The 24,472-nt window shown below is 39.7% G+C and overlaps 1 protein-coding gene across 1 annotated transcript in view; it reads left to right on the forward strand.

The window, feature by feature from the left end:
- Positions 1-7,273: 7,273 nt before the first annotated feature.
- The window catches only part of MTPN (myotrophin), a 36,761-nt gene continuing 19,562 nt past the window's right edge, over positions 7,274-24,472 (forward strand). The window contains exon 1 of the mRNA XM_027897213.1: positions 7,274-7,405. Within this exon, the coding sequence (XP_027753014.1) occupies positions 7,334-7,405 (72 nt within the window). The 5' untranslated portion in view covers positions 7,274-7,333. The remainder of the gene's footprint in view (positions 7,406-24,472) is intronic.

Below are 24,472 nucleotides of genomic sequence, written 5' to 3' on the forward strand. Positions count from 1 at the left end.
AACTCTTTCCAAACATATTAATTTTTTGACACAAAGAGTCTGAAAAAAACAGTATATGTTCCGGTTTTTTGTGAAGAAACCTACTTTTCAACAAAGTATCCTAACTTTTGTTGTTTGTTTGCTTTTTTAATTTCTTCTCCAAACACAAATAATTTCAATTGTAATTGATTCTTTATACCTATTCATCCTGCATCACAGCATAGGATTGCCAGGAACCCCATTAACCATATGTTTCTAATATTTTTCACTGATGTAGAATCCTTCGTCTGAGATTCTCAAGGCTCTTAACAATTGTAGAAAAGTATTGGATTATGGATGGGAAAATGAAGGAACAGGAAATGATGGTTTGGACAACAGTGTCTCCCTGTGGCACCATGACTGATACTGTTATTCTTTGTTGTTTGTTAAACTAAACTAGTGAATAATGCAAACCCCAAGAAATAAGGAAGTTATTGTCCTTGCCCTTATATTTATAAGCAGGCACTTTCTCAAAGTATTAGACTATTTACATCAGCACACGCAGGCATAACCAAATGAGTTTTGCTATATTATTTACTTTTGTGATCCTCTGATGCTCACAGGACAACCCTTATACCTGTGACCAGCCTACACAAAGCCAGGACCGTACTGGACTGAAATGGTACATCTCAGGGTGGAACCAGAGGTCACAATTTTATTACAGTACTGAACGGAATATTAGCATACATTTTTCATCAGTGTTTCCACATGCTCAAACATTACATTCCCTATATATAATCTATATGATTAGCTTGGACATTCTGAACTTGAAAACTGTGGGTTTGATTAAAGAAAATTTACTGCATACCTCTTAATCAAAACCTCTTTAATTCCTAGAACAATGACAGTTTACAGTAAAGACAGACTATATACACTGTAAAATCTCTGTCCAACACTCAGGCAGCTGCATTTTCTTCTACTTCTTACAGCTAGACCCATAAATACTGATCCATAAAACATTCAAAGACCAGAAATACAGCATATTTCAGGGGTTTTTATGTGCGTTATATAAACACTTGTCTCTCATGTTGTAGCTTGGGATGCTGAACTAGGATTGTTCATTTTGTGATTTCGGTTGAAAATTTAGGGTTTCAGACAGTGCTTAAAGCACTAAAAAAATTATGAGACTGTTTAAAAATATCGAGATTTTGAAGCCAGCAGTCAAGGCCTCCCCTGCTTGCAAAATCTTGTCAACATGAGAAAGGGGGTCTCAGGAAATTTTTAGCTTTGAAGGATAAGGAAACCCTAACACATCCTGAAGTATAAAGTCCATGACTGAAAAATCACAGATCTAAAAAGCAGAAGATCTAGTGCCAGCTTGCTTGAACCTTTAAGACTTTTTTTTTTGTACTTCTAATATTATGCAATCTCTCCTATCCTTCTTTAATCCAACACATAAATTACACCAATTTACACTCATTTTCCAAATGCAGCTTTCACACAGAAACATTTTCTGAATCAGGGTAAAAATGCATCCATAGATGTTTTGGGGTTTTTTTCCTCAATGACTGTCATTTCTACAAAAGGCAGAATTTTGCTATCTGCAATTCCTCCCTAAAGAGCCAGGCAATTTCAGGTTTCTAACTCTTTGTGCAATCCTAGAAATTCACCTGTGGTATTATTCAGAATTATCTCTATGCAGCTGAGAAAGTGCAATAACAATTTATTTTCATTTAGCTAAAAAATCACATTGGTATCACTTTTAGTAGTCAGTTGCTTATTGCTTTAACAACGAGTACTGTAAGGGAAATGATGTTGCTTATGCTTCCTCTTTGTTAGTATCAGTCCCTAATGCACCCAACTCTCATTTGCTTACTAGCAAAAGATTTCACCTTTGTCAGCAGTGCAAAGCCCATACAGTTGTGAAAAAAACAAAACCAAAACCAAAACCAAAAACAAAACCTGCAACCTATTCAGCCTCTGTACCATCAGCAAAACTTTGGGCTAAGTTCTCCTGGTTGTGATGCTCAGCTATACAGAACAGCCTCTTGCTTTGGAAATGAGACAGTTGACACTCACTGGCAGCATGACGTGGTTAAATGCTCTGGTGTTTAACTCGTCATTGCAAAGTTTTCTTCAACACAATTTCAGTCTTCAAAGGAAAATCAGTAACAAGGGATTGATCTGTTTTAGTCATCCCTTGTGAGGCTGAAGATGAAACATTGCTTCCAGTTTTGTACTTCGCAGGGTAAAAAAGACACCAGCATACCGGATTTAGTCCATTGGAAGATGACCAAAATTATAAGATGCTTTAAATACATGACAGATTACAAAACTCTCAAAGAAATTGGCTTATTCAGCCCTGAGATGATAAGGTTAAGCTAAGGAGATCCTAGGATCTTGCTGCTGTCTTCAACTATCTCATGAGAATACAGAGAGAAGGTAGAGCCAGACTCCTCTTGAAAAGGTAGGTATAGGATAATAGGTAACAAATATAAAGTTACAGCAGCGAAATTTTGATTAAACAAAAGGATTTTTTGTTTGTTTTGTTCAACTATCAGAACAAGTTGCCAGAAAAAGTTTTGGTTTCATCACACTTTGAGATATTCAGAATTTGACTGGTTGCCCTGAGCAACTTCATTTAAATTAGCCCTGATTTGAGCAGGGAATTAGATCAGGTGATCTTCAGAGGTTCCTTCCAACCTAAATTATTCTGTGTTTCTAGGCTTTTATGATTTGGATTAAGAGAAATACCTAAGATTATAAAAAGACAATTTCTTGAACTTACATTTCCGATGAACTGCTCCTGAAAAAAGAAATAAGGTTATAAAAATAAAAGGTATCTTCTCTTGTGAGAAGGCACAAAGTTTTTAATTTAGTTTAGTCATGGAGAATGTATTAATGACTTATACCCACACTATTGTAAATAAAAGTAGGTGAAGTTCTTAAACGTGAAATAAACAAAGAAAACTCTAAGAACCTAGTGGCATCTACAAATAATAGTGAAAGAAAAACAGCCTACAGTCAAAAGGAGATTTGTACTCTGTGCTAATAAATAAGCCCAGTCTGATTATTTATTATGGGTCAAATTTCCTAACCATCATTCACCTTCTGATTTGGCTGCAAGTATTTGTCAACACTGAATCACTCCTTGCTTCAGTTTTCAGAGCCAGTCCCCTGTTTAGCAATTGCTAATTGTGTTTACTGAACAGTGTCCAAGGAAAGGCATTTCCATTCCATGGGAAGACGCATTTCCACAGAATGACTCCCTTCCTCACTACCAAAAGCTGGCCCCCAAGTTGCTGCAATACTTTCCAAGGTCCAGGCTCACTGGGATTCATGAACAAGGACCAAATCCCCAAACTGGAGCTGTATATCCAACATCAAAAGCAGTCAATGATTGCTGGGTTTCCCTGCCTGCAAGCTTTGCTTGACCCTAGGAGAGAAAAAATAACTCTTATTTCCTTTTCCTTTACACTCCTTCTTCCTTCAGTATAAATACAACCAACTAATAAAAAAAAAGAAAATCAATTGTCCAATTTTCACCTGTCATTCCTAGATCTCTTGTGTGAGTTCCATAACTTTATCTAGGCTGCTATCTGTCACCTTTATTATTTTCTCCTCAATAGACTGAGTTCTATATGATGATATTTGATATTGCTGCTTGGCTATTGTTGCTGAACTAACAGCTGTGGTGTATGAATTGTTCAAAATCACACAAAGGGAATATAATAAGTATGAGATCAAGCATATGTTTTTAAATAAAAACAGGAACGGTACGAATATGTATTCAAGTCTCTTCCTTGGGTTTTTTTTGTGTGTTTTGTTTGCATTTTGGTTTTTGGTTTTGTTTTTTATTTTTTATTTGGATAGCGAAATTAATTAGGTTGTCGTGTATTCTAGACTGTTTGTGTACTGCATTTATGATTTATACAAGCATATGCATTATAGAATAATAACACTCTCTAACTAAATGTAACAATGAATTAAAATTTATTTATTGAAACAGACTGGGACACTTTAGCAATTACATAGAACTTCAAAGCAGGTTTTAACCAGCAAGCAGATAGTTGAATTTTATCTCAAAGGGAATAACTGGGGTAGAAAAGGCACAGTGAATTGGTCTAGCAGTCTTCCTACATTTTAACTCATTATCATAGATTCATAGAATCATAGAACAGTTTGTGTTGGAAGGAACTAGTTCCAAGCCCTGTGCCATGGACATGGGACACCTTTCACTAGACCATGTTGATCAGAGCCCCATCCAATGTGGTCTTGACACTTGCAGTGATGGGGCATCCATAAGTTCTCTGGATAATCTGTTCCAGTGCCTCACTATGCTCACAGTAAAGAATTTTTTCCTAATATCTAAACCTACTCTCTTTTAGTTTAAAACCATTGCCCCTTGTCCTGTCACAACATGCTCTTATAAATAGTCTCTCTCCACTTTTCTTGTAGATTCCCTTCAGTACTGGAATGCCACAATTAGATCACTCCAAAGCCTTCTCTTTTCCAGGTTGAACAATTCCATCTCTCTCAGCCTTTCCTCATAGGAGAGATGCTCCATGCCTCTGATAATCTTGGTGGCCCTCTTCTGCACTTGCTCCAACAGGTCTATGTCCTTCCCATGCCAGGGTACTCATTATCTCTCCCTACAGCCTCCTTCAGCCATCCAAGTGATAGGGCAATGCACCTCCTGTTCCTTCTCAAATTTTCTAGAGGATACAGAATAGTAACCATTTTTTAATCAGAAAATGAAGCACAGGTTCATAGAGAACATAAGAAGTTATGCTCTGCTGACCAGGATAATATTTGCTCTTGCCAGCCTCTATCCCAATACAAACAGCACTTTGTTCAGGGGTCTCCTTCACACCGTAACTCTCGTGGAGCACGACTTGCATATTGCGTTGAGACTTTTGTTGATGGACTAAAAGAGTCTTTTGAAACAGGGAATGTCATCAGGTGAAGGCCTATATCCGAGAAGCCAGGGTACTCCATGGCTAACAGGATTCCCTCTCAACAATGAATTAACTCTCCAGTCAATGAAACCACAGCTGGCCCAGCACTTTGGTTAGTGTGGTTAAAGACAGCACAAAGAGGAGACCCTCTGCACAAATGGAAAGTGGTTCCACTGCTGCTTACAAGGCACAAGGCAAGGAGAGGGATGGGTGAAAAAGGTTCCCAGTTTAAAAATTATAACCAAACCCAGGTCTCACAGACTTTGTATATTTAGTACTGCATTTCTTTTTAAAAAATCTCTAACTTGATAGTACTTTGAGAAAAAGAGATTAAGAAATTACTTTGCTAAATGTTTATTCACCGAATCTCTTCCACATTTTTTTTCTGATTAATATGCCAGAGAACCATAGTTCTTACATGCAAACAGACAGGAGTTGGAATTAAGCTCAAAAAAGAGTACAAGAGGGTGGTGCATGAAGCTTTTAAGGCGTGCCTGATGGTGTCCCCCAGCTAGAAAATGGTATCAAGCAGAGGGGTTTATTTCTGGATGCCTGCCTGAGAGATCCAGTGTTGGTCACCAAGCTGACAAAAGCCATTTAGAATTTGGATTTGAATCTAACTGATGGTTAGATTGATGGATACCTCTAGAAAAGGCAGGTATCGGGTAGAAAGGGAGAAATGTCCAGCTAAACCATGTACTTTGGGCAACACAACTTGTAAGGAAAGTGGAAAACATGATAGGTTTTCTGCTTCAGTGACGAGACGGGAGTAAGGATAACATAGGCAGGTTGTTGGTAAAATTGAAGGAGTGGATTCACAGGCTGGCGTGTGTAAATATGCCCACAGAGGTGTCCAGCAACATTTTAAAATATATGGTCACAACTCAACTCCCTGGTGTACGTACAAGTATCTGAGTTAGTATTCAGAATTTTAAATATGTACTGGGAGCATTTACAAAACCATGGAAGGGCATTTGAGTTTGTCTTTCTTACTGTTTTTTGTCTTCTTTTTCAGTGGTGACATTAAGACGTGGAACAAGAATGAAATCATGTGTTTCAAAACTTGTTTATAAGTGAAATCAGTAATCAATCCTATTTGAACCTTTATAGATTATTTCTTTGCAAGCAACATTCCAGCTTTCTAAATTAAACATCTTTCCAGCCCCGACAAAAAGAAAAACCTGCAAAGCCCTACACATTTAACATTTCTGCAGTTTAGAAAGACGAAGAAAGCATGGAAAAATGACAAGCTGTGTGGCACAACACCCCACCTAACCAATTTTTTTTCTGGTTGTATGATGGTGTACCATCTCCATCTCATTAAGAAGAGATGAGACGTGTGAAAACATACAGTGTACATTTTCATACTGTCTCCAGTCACCGTCCCTGCAGGTCTTTAAGGAAAGAGTGGACATGGTGCTTGGTGCCATGGTCTAATTGACATGGCGATGTTCGGTCAAAGGTTGGTCTTGCTGATTTCAGAGATGTTTTCCAATCAAACTGACTGTGTGGTTGTGTGGTTCAGATGGGGTGCATTCGCCCCAGAGCAGCTCCAGCTTCCAGGGATGTCGGGGGATGCTCCTTCCCAGGGGGCATCAGGAAGAGCAGCAGACAAGCCTGACTCATACAACAGGCTGCGTGTTCCATACGCAAAACATGCGGCTTCAGATGCAACCGCCGAGCTCCAACATATTAATTAACGACCGCATGTCTCCTTTCATGTCTCCCCCGTTCATGTTTTGGCAGCATCACCATAATTATCCACAGCGCGCTCAGCGCCTCGGGGCTTGCAGAACAGCTATTTAGCTGTTCGCTCAGCGGGCACAGACACTTAAACTTGGGGCTTCTCAGCCGGTTTGGCCGCAGGAGCCAGCGGCCCCCGAGGGCCCGGCGGTGCCCCGCGGGGCCGAGGTCCAAGCGGGGCCCGGCCAGGCCGCGTCTCCATGGCAACCGCGCACCTGGGCGGAGCCGTCGGGGCGAGGCCGCCGGGGCCGAGGACGCATGCGCAGCCCCCTCACACACCCCGCTTCCCCCCCCCCCAGCGGTATCTCGGGGAACGCGGGGACGCTCCGGCTGCGCATGCGCCCTGCGCCGCGCGCGCCGCGCTCCCGCGTGGGCGTCGCGGCCGCGGCGGAGCAGGGGCCGGGGTAGGAACCGGAAGCGGAAGCGCCCCGCGCGCGAGCGAGCGAATTCGCTCTTCGTCCCGGCGGGACCTTTTCCCGCGCTGCCCCATCGCGCCCCCGGCCCGGCCCCGCCCCGCTCCGTGCGCCCTTTTTCCCTCGCGCCTCTCCCGCGCCGCCCGCGCGCCCCGGCCCCGCCCCGCCCCGCCGCCGGGGAGGGGCTCGCGCCACCGCCCGCGCGCCGTCCCCGCGAGCTGCCCCGGTTCTGCGCGCGCCCCGCCCGGCCCAGAGCCCGCGATGTCCGACAAGGAGTTCATGTGGGCCCTCAAGAACGGCGACCTGGACGAGGTCAAGGACTACGTGGCCAAGGTAGGCGGAGGCGGCGGCGGCAGCAGGTCCAGGGTGGGCGAGGAGGCGCTGCGGGAGGAGGGGGGAGGGATGTGCGTGGAGCCCCCGCGAAGGGAGCCGGGGCGGCAGGAACCTTGGCCCGCCCGGCCTCGGTGAGCTCTGTGCGGGGCCGGGGGTCCCCTCCCCCTCCCTGGGGCCTCTCGCTTCCTGGGCTTCCTCCTTCCTGGGTTTCTCCTGCTGCCCCCGGCCGGCCCTCCCGCGTCCTAGTGGAGTTGTTCTGTGTCACTACGTGGAACTTAAATGGATTGGCAGGCAATATCCTGGTCCTGTCCCGCTGATCTCGTGTGTATTTGTGGCCTCGGTTTGGTTATCCTTCCTCCCTGTGCCTCAGGGCTCATCCTTAATAGGGTGATGTTAAGCTACCGGGTGTGTTGGGGCTTAATTCATTAACCTTCTGCGAATTGTTTTGATATCTAGTTAGAGCGAGTGCTGCGGGAGCAGTGGACACCTGTGCAGTGGGTGAAAAGCCTTCAGGTACACAGCAGTGTTTGGTGGCTGCATTCTCTCCTCGTTTGCCTCGTGGTTGTCCATGAGGTTTGTGGGAAAAGTCCGTGTACATAAGGGCAAGATTCTGCTTCGGTGGATCCTTACTGTTCAGGAATATTGTCTGGAAACTGTTACATCAGAGCAGAGGTTCTCATGTAATTTAGCTGTAATTACTTAGATCTCTGAACAAGTTAATGATTGTCTTTGGAAGCTTGACACATGCTGACACAACTTGCTGGGATGATTTAAGTTCTTTCTACTCCAGTTGTCAACTTTAAAACTTGAAGGGCTCCTGGCAAAGAGTAATGTGTGCAAGTACTTCCAGCTGCTTTGGTACAAAGTCCAGCAGCTTAGCTTGGATAGTCTTCTCTGACAGTTTCAACTAAGCTGCTGGACTTTGCATCAAAGTGGCTGTGCACTCACATGCTGTCTATAAAGGGCTGGAGGTAATAACTGGGAGTAATGAAATTATCCCACTTCAGCTGCTTGTTAAAAGTTGTGTACAATGTCTTGTGTAATAAAGTTGGATAACGCGTTGATGTGTCTGATTTCTTCTCAGATTTGAGGACTTGCAGAGTCTGTCAGCAGCAGATTTGAATTCTTCCTACAGCAATTCCATGTGTATCTAGAAAATTCACTGCAAACTAATAATTGTGGGATCCTTTGGCAAAATGTTTGGCAGTAACCATCTTGATTCTTGATTTAGGTTATATCTACGAGATCACTGCAGTACTAATTAGAAAGGGTTTTTTTTTATATATATTCCCACTCTTCCTGAGTGGCACTGCAACTCTTAGCAAATGGATTTATGTGATCACTCTTCATCTGCATCAGTGCAAAGTCAAATATTTGGTTCCATGTGCTACTGAAAGAGGCTTGAGCCAGCCTGGATGGTACTGTAGTAAAGAGGCTGAAGGGCATCATCTAACTGTGCTAAGGAGGCAGAAATCATTGGAAGAGAGGTACTGATGATGGTTAGACTTTTAGAGTGAAAGAAACCTGCAGTTCTTGAACAATCTTATGTTTTGGGTCTGCTTCTAATGTAGAAGGGGAATAAACTATGGGAACTTTCTGTTTGTTTGTGATCTAATCTTATGCACACTTTTCTCCCACGTGCAAATATGTTTTCTGTCGTGAGTTGGTTAACAACTTGACAATAACACAAAAAGTCAAATGTTCTCAGTCCTTTCTGTATTCTTGACAGATTGTGGGCTAGTAAACTCTTAGGCTGGTTTCCTGTGGAAACGAAGCTTATTTGAGCAAGTTTTGACTCTTCCGTCCTGATGGTTTGTTAATTTTTTTGGCTAATTTGTTGTAAAAGGGGTGCAGGTGGGTGGGTTTTGTGAAACTAAATGAAATAAAGGGAGGTACCATCAGGGAAGAAAAGAACACCAAGAATGAGCTTATGTTTTAATGCACAACAGGAAATGTACGTTGAGGAGGGGCAAGAACACTCTATAAATCCTCTAAATGTAGGAGAAGCCTGAGTTGGAGCTGCACATTCTTGGTTCTGAAATTAATGAAGTATGTGAGGGCAAATCATGCTTTGGTAGTTACAGTTCTCAGAAAAGTATCTGTTCTGTTCTTTTTTGACTTTATTCCTTATCAGTTACATGGCTTCTGCTCCCTGCTGTTTTCCTGTTCTAAGTATGATTTAGTGTTCAGGAATTTTACTTATATAAACTTTGCAGTAGCAGAAATTTCCTCTCCCTGTAATGGGGGAGGCAGTCATATATCATACAGTCTTCATCTTCATAAAAATTTTCTTGTCTACCTTCCTGAAACTTTTGTTTCCCAACTTCTTGTTTGTTTTGTTTCTTGTTGTAGTCTTGTTTCCTCATGTGATTGGAAACGGTACAACTTTTAACTATAATTTTGCTGCCCATTACCACATGAAGGGTTTGTCCTCTGAATTTGTTTCATATCTGAATGGCAGGCCTTGAAATGCTAAGATGAACCTGAGCACTTTAAAAATAAGACTGTAAATGAGTGTTATCAGTGGGACTGTAAGAGTTGAACCCTGTTAATCAATCATGGGTTTTCTTCACTTGTGCATAATAAGCTGTGGAGGTCTTTGGAGTCATTAGTATCTCTTTTTTTTTTTTTTTTTTCATATGAGGCTTGGCTAGCAGGTACCAAGGGGAAAGTATCTTACTGGTTCTCAGGCTTTGATTCAAACAGCAGGTGAAATTTGCAGTATAATACGAAAACCTTTCTTTCCAATGACATGGCTTATCCTCTTTAAGCAAAGAATGTTTCTGCCAGTTCAACAGTTCCTGGACAAAGAAAGGATACAGTAACAGAAGCAAGATTCTCTGCTTTTCATATATTTCTATGTAAAGAGATCTTGCATTCTCTTGAAGATACTTCAGAAAAAATCTTTCACAGAAACAGTAGTTCTGAGGGGTGGCAGTGAACAGACAAGTGCCAAATGATACTGCTCTGTTGCTTAGCAAAAGAGATATTAGTGCTGCCAGTGTGCATTTGGAAGACATTTTTGGCTTCTACTTGATAAAAATATGAAAGATTATTTTTATAGTTTGAATAGTCTTCTAAGACTTTCTTTTTTGTAAGAAACATCTTATTAGCATCTACATTTTTTTAAACTTTAAACAATGTTAACTTTTTCTTTATGGTAAATGTTAATTTATCCTGAAGTATTGTAGCTAATGTGTTCTGCCAGCAGTTAAGTTTGGTGTCAGCTATTTTTATGATGACTAGATTAAAAGTAGTTTTTACTGTTTGCTTTCTTTGATGTCCTCCTTCTGAATATAGCCAGCATATGTTGGCTTCAGAGGTGTCTTTGCAGGAATCTAAAGGATTGAAGGAATTCTGCACCCTTCCCACGTACATCCACTCAAAGTTTTTAAATTCCTCAAGAAAGCAGCAGCTTTCATGGGAAGAGATGAATCAAGCGCGCAGTTTAATAGGCAAGGAGGACCCATGCAGATTAGAGAGATTTCCTTCTCTCGAGGTAGGGAAGGGGTTAAAAAATAATAGAACAAGAACAGGTTATGTTAAGCCTACGGAATTTCTTAACGTGAACTGTGTTTGCTCTTTTTTCTTTAGCCTTCTTCCCCAGTGGAAGTAGATAAACTGTACAGTTGCTCAAAAAGACTTCTCTATCAGCACATGAGCATAACATTTTCAGTCAGCAGCAGATTGTTCAGGCTAAGTACTATTTCTATTCATTCACCAGGCACAAAGTTTAAACTTAGATTTGTAGCAAAGAGGCTTCAATAAATGTTTGTTCTAAAGTAATTTCATGTCCTGTAGCTTAACTGAGAACTCCTTCACTTCATGAGCTGCTTTAATCCCTTACATCGTTTCTTAAACCTACCACTGCTTACAGTTATGTTTGGTAAATCAACTAACCTAATACCATAAGAAGATAGGACAGCCAACCAAACTGGAAGCACCAGGTTTTTACTGCAGAGGGGACCGGGATGTTGAAGTGGTGGTAGGCTGTGAAAGGGATGTTTTTTGTAAGTATGTATATGCTGTACTGGCCTAGTAGGCATTTCTGTTGCAGAGTCTTGGTTTTTTTAAACAACAAAATAAACCAAGCCAAATGCCTAGAGGACCTCCAACAACTGAGCTTGAAAACAACCACCACCTATGTATTAACGACAAAACTGTGATATTACAAATAGTCTTGCAGTTCTTTGGGATGTAATGACATATTTAAATACCTCTTGAGAAATGTGGAAGACTTTACTGCAAAACTAACTACAGAGACTAAAGTAAAAACATTGTTTGGAAATACCTTTTTGAAATAGAAATAGCAGTTGGGTATACTTAAGCTGTAAGTGTTGTGAAAAAGAGAAAAGACTTAAATATGTCTGAGAGAAGAAGGATTAACATGGAGAAATAAGTATCTTTCAATTTCTGTGCAGCAACCTGTGTTCTTTTGAGTGTCAATTGAAACAACTTTTCCACCTTCAGTTACAAACTAAATGAAAACAAAGACTTACATGGTTGGTATGTATGGATTGGGTTACTTGAATTACAGAATAAGCATACCATGGATACATTGAAATTTACCTTGTCTCATTATGTTGAATGCTGAAGTGCACTTTATTATTAGTGCTACATTGATACCTGAGTTGCTTCTGGTTGGGCAACAGATTTCTTGCTCTTAAGTGACAGCCTGAAAGCCTGTCTGGATTACAGTGCAGGGTATCTATGCCTCAGTAGTTTGTCCAGGAACATATCAGGGCTAGCCCTGACCTGGGAACTGCTGAGTGAGTTCATTCCCTGTGGAGCCTCTTGGATGTCTCTGTATTGTAACTCCTCAGTGTTATGCCAATACTTGTACTGTGTGGGTTCGTCTTTATCTGGAGATTCTAGGCCTTCTGTTATTTTCCACTTTCCAGACTCTTGCTGTTGAGTCTGCTGGAGTGTGATTGCTAAAGATACAGGGTTTTTTACTGCTTACTTCTAATTAAACTTGGTATTCAATTCACATTTTGTAAATTTGAACATGATGACCTAAATCTTTTCTTTTATGGGACAAAACACTTGTTTGCTATTGTAACCTGCTGTTACCAGGTTCTATATTCATGGTAGAGTTACTCGTAACTAAAACCCCACAAATGTGCTAGAAAAACACAGCACAACCACTGCCTTTTAGTAGTGTGTACAATAAAATTAATGAGGTTGTTAAAAAACACCTTTTCAGGATGGCTTATTGATTTCCCCAGCCTGATCTGAAAGAGTCTGAGGACATGGCAGAGAATTGCTCACAAATATTAATAGATTGTGAATCAGTTCTTCAAGTAGTTTATAGGAACAGCATGGAATAACAAACCTGCCTGCAAACCTGGCATTGTGGTGGAATGTGTTACTCACTGGCTGAATGAACATCCCAGGATTCTCAAATCTGTCCATTTTGTGAAGGTAAAGATGTAATTGATTCTTAAGCTGTTTTAGTCTGAAATGTCCATGGAGCACACCCCAGCTGTGATCATTTGATTGATCATGGATCTGTAACTGCTAATATAGTATTTTCTCTCTGAGATGTTGCTGTCAGGGCTATGATGGTTTTGTTCACTGACTTGGTTTCTGTACTCTAAAACTCTTGGTGGCTTTAACATATTGTCTAAGTGACTCATGTTTGACTTTATGTTTAAAAATACCAAGTCAAGTACTTCCTTATTTGTTTCTGTTTGGGCTGTTATTATGCTGACTTGTCCTGTGTCTAATTGGTGTTTGCTGCAAAATCTAGAGAGTTATTAAAATCAGATTTTAATAAACCATGAAGTTTCAGGGGTTCTTTTTGCTGATGTGCTAATGTAGTTCATTCCCTAAATTGAAAGCAGATTTTATCTACAGTGAATATAACCTGTTTTGTCTGAGTTTGTGGTATATAGCATGTGCATTTCTAAGTAGGACAGTCAAAGTCAGGAATAGGTTATAAGTAACAAGCAAAGAATGCAAGAGTGTGAGGAAAATATTTACTTCTAATACTGCTTTTCTTTCTGCCCTCCCTTATTCTAACCACAGTTTTCCTTCTTGCATCAGTGTTATCTTTAATAAATCTTTGCTTTTCAAGCCTAACTCTTTTCTTCCAATTCAGTTAGTTAATTTTGAGTTCAACAGGAAGGCCTCCAAAAGATGAGTTAGGCTTTCTAAAAGTCCAGGAGAACAGTTCTGCAGTGGTTTGTGTCTGTATTCATTTGGAGTATGAAAAATTTTGTCAGTTGTGAAGCTTGTGCATCGAGTGTTGACTTGGGTACCGTGGGATTGGTGACTCATGCAGGGCACATAAGTAAAAGTACTGAATGAATGAATCTTGAAGCAATGTCAAAATGCATAAATAAGGATTCATTTGAATAGTTAAAACAGACCAAACAACTTCCATATGCGTATTCTGAAGGACCGTACGGTTAGTTGTTAAGGTATCAGGACTTGAAAGTCAAATATTCTACTAAAGTTCAGCGAGAACATAGTGGATTCAGAAATGAGGGTTCTCATGTTCAAGAATTTCTAATGCCAGTCAAAGGTCAGAAGAGAAAATTTAGGGAAGATGCAGAAAACCACAGGATGTTTACAGTTGTATTGCTTAAGTCACATACACATTTTTATGTGCATCCTCAGCTGAGTTTAGCAGATTTTTATGGTTTTGTTTTTGTGCTTGTTTCAACTTCATATGCATCCAGACAAAAGTGAGCAAAGTTACTTCTTTGTACCTAGCTTGCACACTTCCCAAGTTGAAGGTTTGTGTTAATTTTAGTTTTTTATCCCCCATAGTAACATGAATGTTGAATTTACCAACCAACACAATTCTGTGGAAAGAGGCAGCTGTCATGTGTAGACAGATCTTACTAGGACAAAAGCATTAGCTGGAATTAATGAGTGCCAATATCTGACCAGTTGGTTATACAACAATTGTTTTTCTTACAAGTTGCACTTTCAGCAGTTTTGAACAATTAGATGTTTTTCTGCTTTAGCTCGTTATGAGGAGTGGTAGGTACAAATCAGCACAGCTGATATTAAAATGAATTTGAAACCTTTATTTGATGCTGGATGTCATATTGGATTCTTTTTACAGCAGACTGATGTTAAATCCTCTGTTGATTGTGACCAGTGATGGCAAATTCAACAATCTCAGGCCAGGGATGGGGAGGGAAATAATAGTTTTCTTTAAATGTTTAAGGGACTAGTATCTGTAGTATTGCTCTCTTGGCTTGGAAGGCAGTCAGTATCTAATAGCCCTGTTGAACAAGCTACATTTCTTGTCTTAATTCCCTCTTTAACTGGAGAGTACTTGTGTGTGTTTTGTGGTAGGGTTTTTTTCTCTCTTTTTAATAAAGACAAGAATAGCAAATAACTTGATGTTATCCTGAAGGCAATTGAAATCCTGATGAGGGAGAGCAGGAAGGGAAAGAAAAATATGGTCTTGAAAACTCATAATGCACACAAATACGGCTTTGAAGTAGCTTGGGGGCTTGGGTTTTGGTGCTTTTAGCACTTTGCCCATTTTTACAGTCTTTAATACCATTTTGTATGCAGTGCAATTCTGTAGCTCAGTACAGATTCATAATATGCCAAGGGTTATTGCCTTTCTCCAAAGAAAGAATTTTTGTGTCTTTCTTGCTGCACCAAGAAATAAAGGATGGTCTGCAGTTTTGTCTTTTCTTATATATATTACTGCCTTCCTCCCTGGTTTCAGCCCAGAAGGGAAATGGTGAAATCATTTTAGTTAACCTTCAGCTGCACTTTGAAAATCAAATGGAGTAACTGTATTCAGTGGCTAATAAGCTGAACAGACCAAAATAACACTAGAAAGGTATTCTGGAGATTTCCCTGTCATACTTCCAGCCAAGGTTCAGAGAATGTTCTAAAGCATATCTAATTATGGAGTCGGTTTTTAAAACAAAATTGTGTGCTCCAAGTTTCTTATGAGCCAAGATCATTATTGTTGAAAGACTGACACTTTAATTTCCCAAACTCCAGTAATTTATGAACTTGTTTTTGAACACACTTGTGGCCTATAAATTAGTGATAAGCTTCAAGTAGGAAAGATGAGCTGGAAGGCCATTTGAGACAATAGAGAGAGCTGTCCATAGAGCAATTACCATCAGCATCTCTCTTTTAAACTGATTTGTTAATTATGCTATGAATGCAAATGCCATAGGCAATAAATGTTTAAAAAGTATTTTTATGTCTGTTTAAAAATACTTCCAGTACTTGATTCTTGTAACGCAATTGAAAGGAGAAGGTTTGGAGTTCTTAAATAAAAAAGAAAGTTCCTGTGAGGTGAGATCTGCATTTCTGTGTATGCCCTGTATAAAAAACCTGATAATAACAAAAAAAATCACAGAATCCTTTGTATTCTAGTGAGGCATTTTGGATAAGTTTTATTTTTTCGATTGCTGACTTCTTAGTAACTTCAGTAATATTATGAACTCTTCCTTGGCCAAAATGGTGGATATTTAGTATGGTTTAAAATACCTGAATTTGGCTTGTGATAAAGCAGTAATTGTTTGTTACTTAGTGACAGTAAATATATTTAATTTCGCAGTTTTTCCTCCTATTAGATTACAACATGAAAGTCTGTAGTTCAATTCCTGTGACAAGTTGGTAGACTGTATTTACCAAAGCATTTTCAGCAGTAATTCCTGGTCAAATCTGGAGACCATACCTTAACTTTTGTAGGTGGATTATTTAAAATTTAAAAGTGCAATGTGAATATTTGTAAGTTTTAAGGAAAGTATTACAGTGAAGCTGAATATTTCAAGTTTATATAATTGGTTTAGGGAGCCATTCTGTCGATGCTAATGCACATTTTTTTAAGTATGTACCACTTAGAAAGCAGCGTTTATATTATGGATGTAAAAATAGCTTTTCTGATCAAGTTTTTTGCTTCTGTGTTGTGTTTTTGCATGATTCCAATCGTCAACTGCTTCAGCATGTCAACAAAAGGCACAAAACTTCTAGAACTCATTAATGCTCCTTTTGATATTTCATATCTTTTTATGCATTGCTGCATGAAGAAAATGTAAATTCAAAGGGAACCAGAAAAAATGCCTGTTTTGTTATAAGAGAACCTATTTAGAAGCTAAGCTTCATTGCTTTGGATTTGACAGAACATTTGATTTTGCCTTGGACATATCCTTTGTTCAGATTCTAGAGAAGTAATTCCTGCTTATGATTCTAAGCCCCAATTATAGCATTTAAATTCAGTATTTTTGTAACTAAAGCAGTAATCTTTGGGAGATACACTCATCTTCCTGTTTATTCTCTCATATCTTCCTGAGAGAGTACAACCTTTTAGAACTTTGAGAAGTCCTATTTAATAATTTGAGAACTCCTATTTGTTATTGTTGTGAGGTGTTTTTTTTAATTACTGTGTCTTTAGATCATGCTGAGAATTCAGAATATCAACCTGGCATCTATTGAAACTGAAACCCAGTAGCTGGCGCCGACTGTTTGCCTTGAAGGAAAACACCCACTTCCTGTGCATTCTTTGGACAAACCTATGCCTGGGAGTTTTATACTGATTTTGATGTGGGGCTCTTACAGAACGTGTTTTAATTTAATAGCTCGGTGCAGAAATGATAATGGCTGTTGTTCTTTGCTCAGCTGGTTAAATTTTGGAGCGATGTCTCACGTGTTAAACTTGAGTTTATGTGAAACTATAGGAACAGATGTTTTGCAGATATTCTGATAGTGTCATCTGTTGTCAGTCTGCTGATGGGTTACTGAGACCTCCTCTGATTTCTGGTTTATGGTTGACATCACCCATGTGAGCTGGAATATTTTCTCCTCAGTATACCCTTATAGCAGATATCATCCAGATCAGGTCACCCAAAATGCAGCAGTGGTAAAACATGGTGTCTGACCAATTACTTCTGGAGAAAATAAAAAAAAATATGTTTTAGGCCAGATCAGTGTTGCCTGTGAAAATGGACCCTGCCCTGTGTTCAATAGATACATCTCTTCAGAGTGAACATTACATTAGATTGATCTGCTGTTCCTTCAGAATTAGTGGTTAAAGGCTTTTATTTGTGTTTGTGCCCCTGGATCACGTCTGGAGCTATAACTAAAGCATTTTAACTTTAGTTCCATATTCTAACCATCTTTCTAAGCAGAGATTGCTTGGAAAGTGTCTAACCACTGAGTGTTTCAGTTCATGATCTAGAATATTTAGTGCAGTAACATTCATCAATTAAAGTGGTAATCGGGACAGAGAATCTCTTGTTGGAAGTAATAATATCTTTGTCTGCATCAGCTTATTCTGTCAGAACTAGATGCTTAAATTGCTCTGAGCTGCTGTCGAACTGAGAGACAAGTGCTTTTGGACCAAATTTTTAAATGAGAATTCATAGGAGCTGACCACACACAACTAGTCCCTTCATTCCTGTTTCATCACTTGCTAATGCAGATAGTGACACTATTTGTCACTCAAGTCTTACACAGATTAAGTATTTGGGGAGAACAACTGTATTCAATAGCTCATGGATTTGGCACATCTTTGAAGCCGGGATTGTAGCACAAGTTTCTAGAAGCTGTAGCTAGGAAGCAGTTGGTTCATTACTCTTCTACAGAACAACTCATGTATCAGGTTTGTTTGTCTCTCAAAATGCTGATACAACAACTGAAGCACAGATGGCTCAGTAGTTCAATTTATTTAGCGGTTGTTTCTGGAACTGTATTCTTTTGACTGAGACAAAGGACTTCAGATTGCATTTGATTATGGTGGATAAGCTAGATACTTGTTTGCCACTAACAAAACCTGAAAAGTATGCTAGTTAAGCACCTTTTTGTTGGCCTAAGCCAGAATAAGTGTAGCAGTGCTTCTGAAAGCTTTTCAGAGTACTTTAAGTACCATGTCAAAACAGACAAAATTCATCAACAGGTTCATAAATCATTTTCTTAACTTGTGTAGACCAAGTGTTGATGTAGTTATTGGCAGTTGAGGCTTCTACTAAATAGAGAATTGCAAAGTAGGTATCCATTTTAAAGCATCCAAAGGAGGGCAGTGTAGATGGTGAAGGGCCTTGAGGGGAAACCGTAGGGAAAGGGGCTGAGATCACTTGGTCTGTTCAGCTTGGAGAAGAGGAGACTGAGCGGAGACCTCATTGCAGTTAACAACTTCCTCATGAGGGGAAAAGGAGGGGCAGACACTGATGTCTTCTCTGTGGTGACCAAGGGAATGGTCTGAAGCTGTGTCAGGGGAAGTTTAGGTTGAGTTTTAGGAAAATGTACTTCCTCCAGAGGGTGGTTGGGCACTGGAACAGGCTGCCCAGGGCAGTGGTCACAGAGTCAAGAAGCGTTCGGATGATACTCTCAGGCACATGGTGTGACTCTTGGGGATGGTCCGGTGCTGGGCTAAGGGTAGGACTTGATGATCCTTGTGGGTCCCTCCCAACAGCATATTCTGGGATCTCTGTTTCTCTGCTTTCTGGTTGTAGAATTTGCTACAAAATGCCAACTAGAGAGACACACACCATTATCAGAATAGATACCCCTTTTTGATAAACTAATGAGGATCATTTAGTGGGAATGTCATGCTGAAATTCTTTGAGTAGCCTTTTTCCAGCTTTTTAAATACTGAAGCTCAGATGGATGTGGCAGTATCCAGATCCAGAAAAATGATGAAAATTTAATACTGATGTCTGCAGCTTCTTCCACAGAGATTTAACTTTCTGTGTTTAGGTTCCCTTCTCAACATCTGTTAACTTGAATTTATTTTTGATCACTATCTACAGGATTTCTTGAGGATGTTTTTGGTATTCCTGTTTGTTTCAGTAAGATGTGATAAGGGGGAGGTGTAAAGACAGCTTGTCCCGCATATTTCCCAAAGCATACTGGGCAGAAAGAAGACAGCTTTAGGTAATAAAATTTAGAGGACAGGGAATAAAACACCTAGTGTTGAAAAGGTGTTATTAAGTATCTCTTTGAGTGAACATAAAATAATTAAAAAGACTTAGCCAACGGAGTTGGTCTCAGCTGTTAAACGAAAACCAGAAAGCTTCTAGTTTTTCTGAAATTCTCCAAGTGGAAAGTAGTTATCCCATGCAATAAATCTAGGTCATTTGCTTCAGTTCAGTTGTCCACAGAAAACTGTAGCCCACTCAGGCTGCAGTTGGAAAAGTACTGGAATGGTCAGAATTTGCTGAACCACAGAGCAACAGCAGCAGTAGTCTCTCTGTGGCAGGCTGAAAGAGGTCAGGTTATGTTAATTTTTTTTAGTGGACTGAAAGTAAGTAATTTTTTGAAAGTATAGGGGATTCAAATGAAAACTTGGATCCTGCACAAAATTTTTGCAGTTGCCATGGAAAACTGCCTACTTACAGTTAGAATGAGTTGATTTCTCGGCTTTGGCAGGATCTTCCTGTGAGTTTTTAACTAAAGAAATCTGCTTCAAAATCATAAACAATTCACAAGTTACAATAATAATCTTTTTACTTCCCTTTCTGCTCTTTGGACTTCACCCAGCCTTTGAGTTATTAGTTATTGCACCAGGTTCCACTTTTGCTCTTGGGTTGAATGTTCTTGACCATGTGAAACAGGATAATTTTTCTTGTGAATCAGAAGCTAGAGATAAGAAAACTTGAGATTCGAACTTGCTGAACAGAAGCCATAGGAAATTGTTCCTTTTTCTTTGGCCTTCTGTACTGTTTCAGTGGTTTTTTCAATGCACCAGGTTGAGTGGAAATGTGAAGTTTATTATTTTCAGCTGCTCTACCCAATTCTTAGGTCTGCAATCCCTGAAGCACCCTATGTAAGAGATTTTTCCCTCTTACGGCGAAAAAAAAATGTACAGAGATTTAAATAATATGCTTCCCTGACTTGTGTTAGGAGCTGGTCATTTGAATTATTCTTGCTTCTGGTTAATAAAACCAGATAGGAGTGTGATAACAGCATACTAAGCTAGGGTTGTGATGAAATACCTGAAAGCTTACAAAAATGGTTTTCTTGTCTGAAGCATTGGACTAGTGGTTCAGTTACCTTACCTTGGATTTGTATTAAGGCAGATGATGTGACGGTCTGTCTACTGTATCAATTTCAAACTGTGACAGCTTCAGTAATAGATGTAGATATTTAACTTCTCTGCTCTACCCAGCAAAAACTGCTTCAGGCTAGTGCTCCATTTCAGTTACCATGAGAAAATATTTAGAGAAAATGGTACAGGAGCTTGGAAGAAGAAATTAATTTATTCTTCCTGCTATTTAAAGATGTTTCGATAGTGTTAATTTTAACACCTGAAAACAATGAATAAGTTTTTTTAGAAACACCCTTAAAATTATTCAGTAATTCAGGCCTAATGTCTTTTCCTATTGATAATCTCAAAGGATCTTTGAAAGGGCTAGTGTGGATTTTGGCTGGCTAAATCAGTTTGTCTTGACAAGAATGAAAACTGCTTCATCAGAGTCAATGCTGCTTTTTTATACCCTGAAACTATTCTTTGAGTGGGGGCAAAAGTCAACTGAACTGCAACACTGCTTCAAAAGACTGGATGGAATGTTGTGGGATCATTGAACTGAAGGCCTAAAGGGCAGATCAGGTGGACACTTCTGTGTAGCGAGCTGTGTTGTTAAGAACTGGTATTCTATAATGTTGTCAGGTTTCTTCAGCATATTTTACATAAATACATATATTTGTAACTGTCTTTGTTCCACCTTCGAGTCAAGTTTAGCAGTCTGTGAATCAGCACGTTGGCAGTCATAAGGGGAGAATTGGGGTTACAGAATGGAATGCATATGGAACCACTCCAGAGGCAGACTGAGGAGTATGGAAGCACTCTCCTTCAGGTCTCAGCAGAAGTCTGGGCTCTCTGTACATAAGCTCAAGGAATGTTTCAATAGTGATAAAATTGAAATAGTAAGAAAACTGAGGGAGTAGGACTTGAGTTTTTCATTTGTAAGACTCAGCTTATTATTTTGCGTTGACTTTTTGTGTTTGAACTCATAATATTCAATTTTAGTTCTTAAGTCTTCCAAGTTAGTTGACAGAGTATTTGAGGCTCCAGTTCTGTGCTTAAGCAGCTGATTAGTGGAAGAAGAATTCAGGGGAAGAAAGCTATCTGTTTCTGTGATGGAAGATCAGATTCCCTTTTTTTGTTTTATTTTATAGAATCACATAATGGTTAATAGTTCCAAGCCCCTTGCCATGGGCAGGGACACCTTCTTCTAGATCAGGTTGTCCAAACTGGCCTTGAACACACTTCCAGGGTTGGGGCATCCACATCCTCTCTGGGCAACCTGTTCCGTGTCTCACCACCCTCACAGTGAAGAATTTCTTCCTAGTATCTAATCTAATATATCCAGTATATTAGATTTATATCTAATAATATCTAATCTACTCTCGGTCAGTTTAAAGCCATTACCCCTTTTCCTGTCACTGCATGCCCTTGTAAAAAGTCCTTCTCCAGTCATCTTATAGTTCCCTTCAGGTCACGGAAGGTGCCCTAAGTTCTCCCCAGAGACTCCTCCAGGCAGAACAATCCTAAGTTTCTCAGCCTGTCATCATAGGAGAGGAGCTCCAGCCTTTTGGTCATCTTTGTGGCTCCCTGGACTTCCTCCAATGGTTCTATGTCCTGCTTATGCTGTGGGCCCCAGAGCTGGACACAGTACTCAGGTGGGGTCTTGAGGGAGTGGAGTAGAGGGGGACAATTGCGTTTCTTGACCTGCTTTTGATAAAACCATCCTGCTTTTGATACAGCCCAGGATACTGTTGGCTTTCTGGACTGCTAGCACACACTGCTGGGACATGTCAAGCTTCTTATCCACGAACACCCTCAAGTCCTTCTCTCCAGGGCAGCTCTCTGTCCATTCTCTGCCCAGATTGTACTTGTGCTTATTTGTACTTTTGCTATTTGAATACAGATGAGATGATACTGCAGCCTTTGTGAAGTAAGGAAGCTTAAGATCCTTTAGGGGCCTTTTTTAAGATTCTGGAACGCACTTGAGGCAACATGAGAGATGTTGAGTGTTTTTCAGTGCTGCAACTTATGTCCCAGGTCACGTATTTAAAGGAATCTGTAACAAATACACAGTTTTTCAGAAGGTAAAAGCAAAATGGTCCACTGGAAGGAAAGTAGAAATGTTGCTCAGATGTGCAGAGGTGGAGGTATGACAGCTGAAGTTCAGTTAAATTAGCAAGGGATTTGGAAGGCAAAGGAAGATCTGTATCTACTGCTTAATGGAGCAAAGGACCTATTGATAAAATATGTACAAGCTTTTTTGCTTCAGACTTTATTGGTAGGTAAAGGATGTACAAGGAGATGCTGTGGGAATTGGGGTGGTTTGTTTTCTTGGGTTTTGTTGGTGGGGGATTCGTTTTGATAGTTTTGATTTTTTTTTCCCCCCCCCCAAAGAAGATAAAGGGGAGATTTTATAGTTACCTTTCTGTATGAAGGGCGGGATATAGAGAAGTTTGCTTAGTTGTGCTCAGTGAAAGTATAAGAGACAACAGTTCCAGTTGAAATGTGAGAAATTCTAATTAGGTGTAAGACAAAAAATACTTGAATGTGAGGATGATCAAACCCTGGGAAGGGCTTATGCCCTGAGAGCTTGTGTAATCCTCTGTGCTCAGAGGTGTGTGGAACTCAGCTGGGCAATGTTCTGAGCAGCCTGATCTGATTGGGCCTACTTTGGGCAAGTGTTGGACTACATAACCTCCAGAGTTCCCTTTCAGCCTTAAATAGTCTGTGATTCTGAGTCACTAGACTGTCAAGCTTGTAGCGTTAAACTGTCCTTGTATTTTTAGATTATTAGTCAGATTTCAGGAAGCGTGGTATTTGAGTTTTCCCTCATTACTACCAGTGTTTATGACCCATGGATTAGATATATAAAAAACATCATCTTGTTTTTACTCTTAGAATAAGGGCTGAATTTTTTGTTTAGGTTACGATATTTTTTAGCTCACAGTTATTTTAGAGATTGTAGAATGACTGACCTCGTGAGTAGAAAATAGGTGTTTTTTTCAGTTGTTTCTGATGAATTGTTTTTAAGGATTCTCAGTCAAGGTGTTTACATCTTCAGTGCTAGAGAGGTAACTTTTTGGTTAGATGACATGACAGGGCTGACATGTGGCAGCAGGAAACACTCGGAGAGTCTGTGAACACCCAACTGAAACAAACACAGGTTAAGCAGTAAACTTTGGCTTAAAATACAAGCAGTTAGTTTGATCTAAAAACTAAAAATTAGATTGGAGGGAAAGATTTCATTCAGTGGTTACCTATATAATTTCTTTTATGTCCAAATATGTCTTGAGATTGTATCCAAAAGCATAAATTACAGTTTAGTTCTGCCAGTTTCATTTTACAAAGTTAGAATTAGAATGGGACACCTGACCGTGGCATTTTCAATTAGAGGGGGATTTCTATTCCGAATATCACAATGTAAAAGAAGATTTTACATTTCAGTTATACTTTTATCATTGCTATTGTGTGTATCAAAGCTTACCTAGCTTTTTTTTCTTAAAGATATCTTGTGAAGATTAACATAGAAAGCGAATGCTGCACTGAATTTCACCTGTTTGTTTCTTCTGGTGTAAAATCCCACGAGGATTCTTTTTTGGTGTTATACCATGCACTTTAAAGTGAAAAATGTTGCTAATGTTGCATGAAGGAACAGTACACATGTGGTCCTTCTGATGTAAAGGCCATGCACTGTGATGTGATAAAGAAACAAAAAGGTACAACGCCTAAATTTTGCTTTTCTCTTTCATCTGGGCATATTTGCTTATTGTTCCAACACCTGAGGAATATAAATACTCAAATCCTGAGACACTCCAAACCAGAGACACTCCTGCTTTCTACAAGTTGAATTCTTAATGCCTTTTGCTATAGATCCATACAATGAGATTGGTTGGAAATATTTCTGATAAACTATCTCACTTAATCTCTTTGAATTTTTAAAAACAAATAATATAACCAGCATGAACAAAGGCCTGTGGGGAAGAAAGCAAAATATGAAATACTTGGAAGTAGTATTCCAAATATGCAGCAAGATATTCAAAATACCTCATCCATAGGACTTAAGTTTTTGTTTATAGAAAGAGAATTTTTCATTCTTCCTCTTTCCTACT

This window comes from Empidonax traillii, unplaced genomic scaffold, assembly GCF_003031625.1.
Source record: "Empidonax traillii isolate 1590-97213 ecotype Southwest subspecies unplaced genomic scaffold, ASM303162v1 scaffold533:size792476, whole genome shotgun sequence".
NCBI classification, from domain to species: domain Eukaryota; kingdom Metazoa; phylum Chordata; class Aves; order Passeriformes; family Tyrannidae; genus Empidonax; species Empidonax traillii.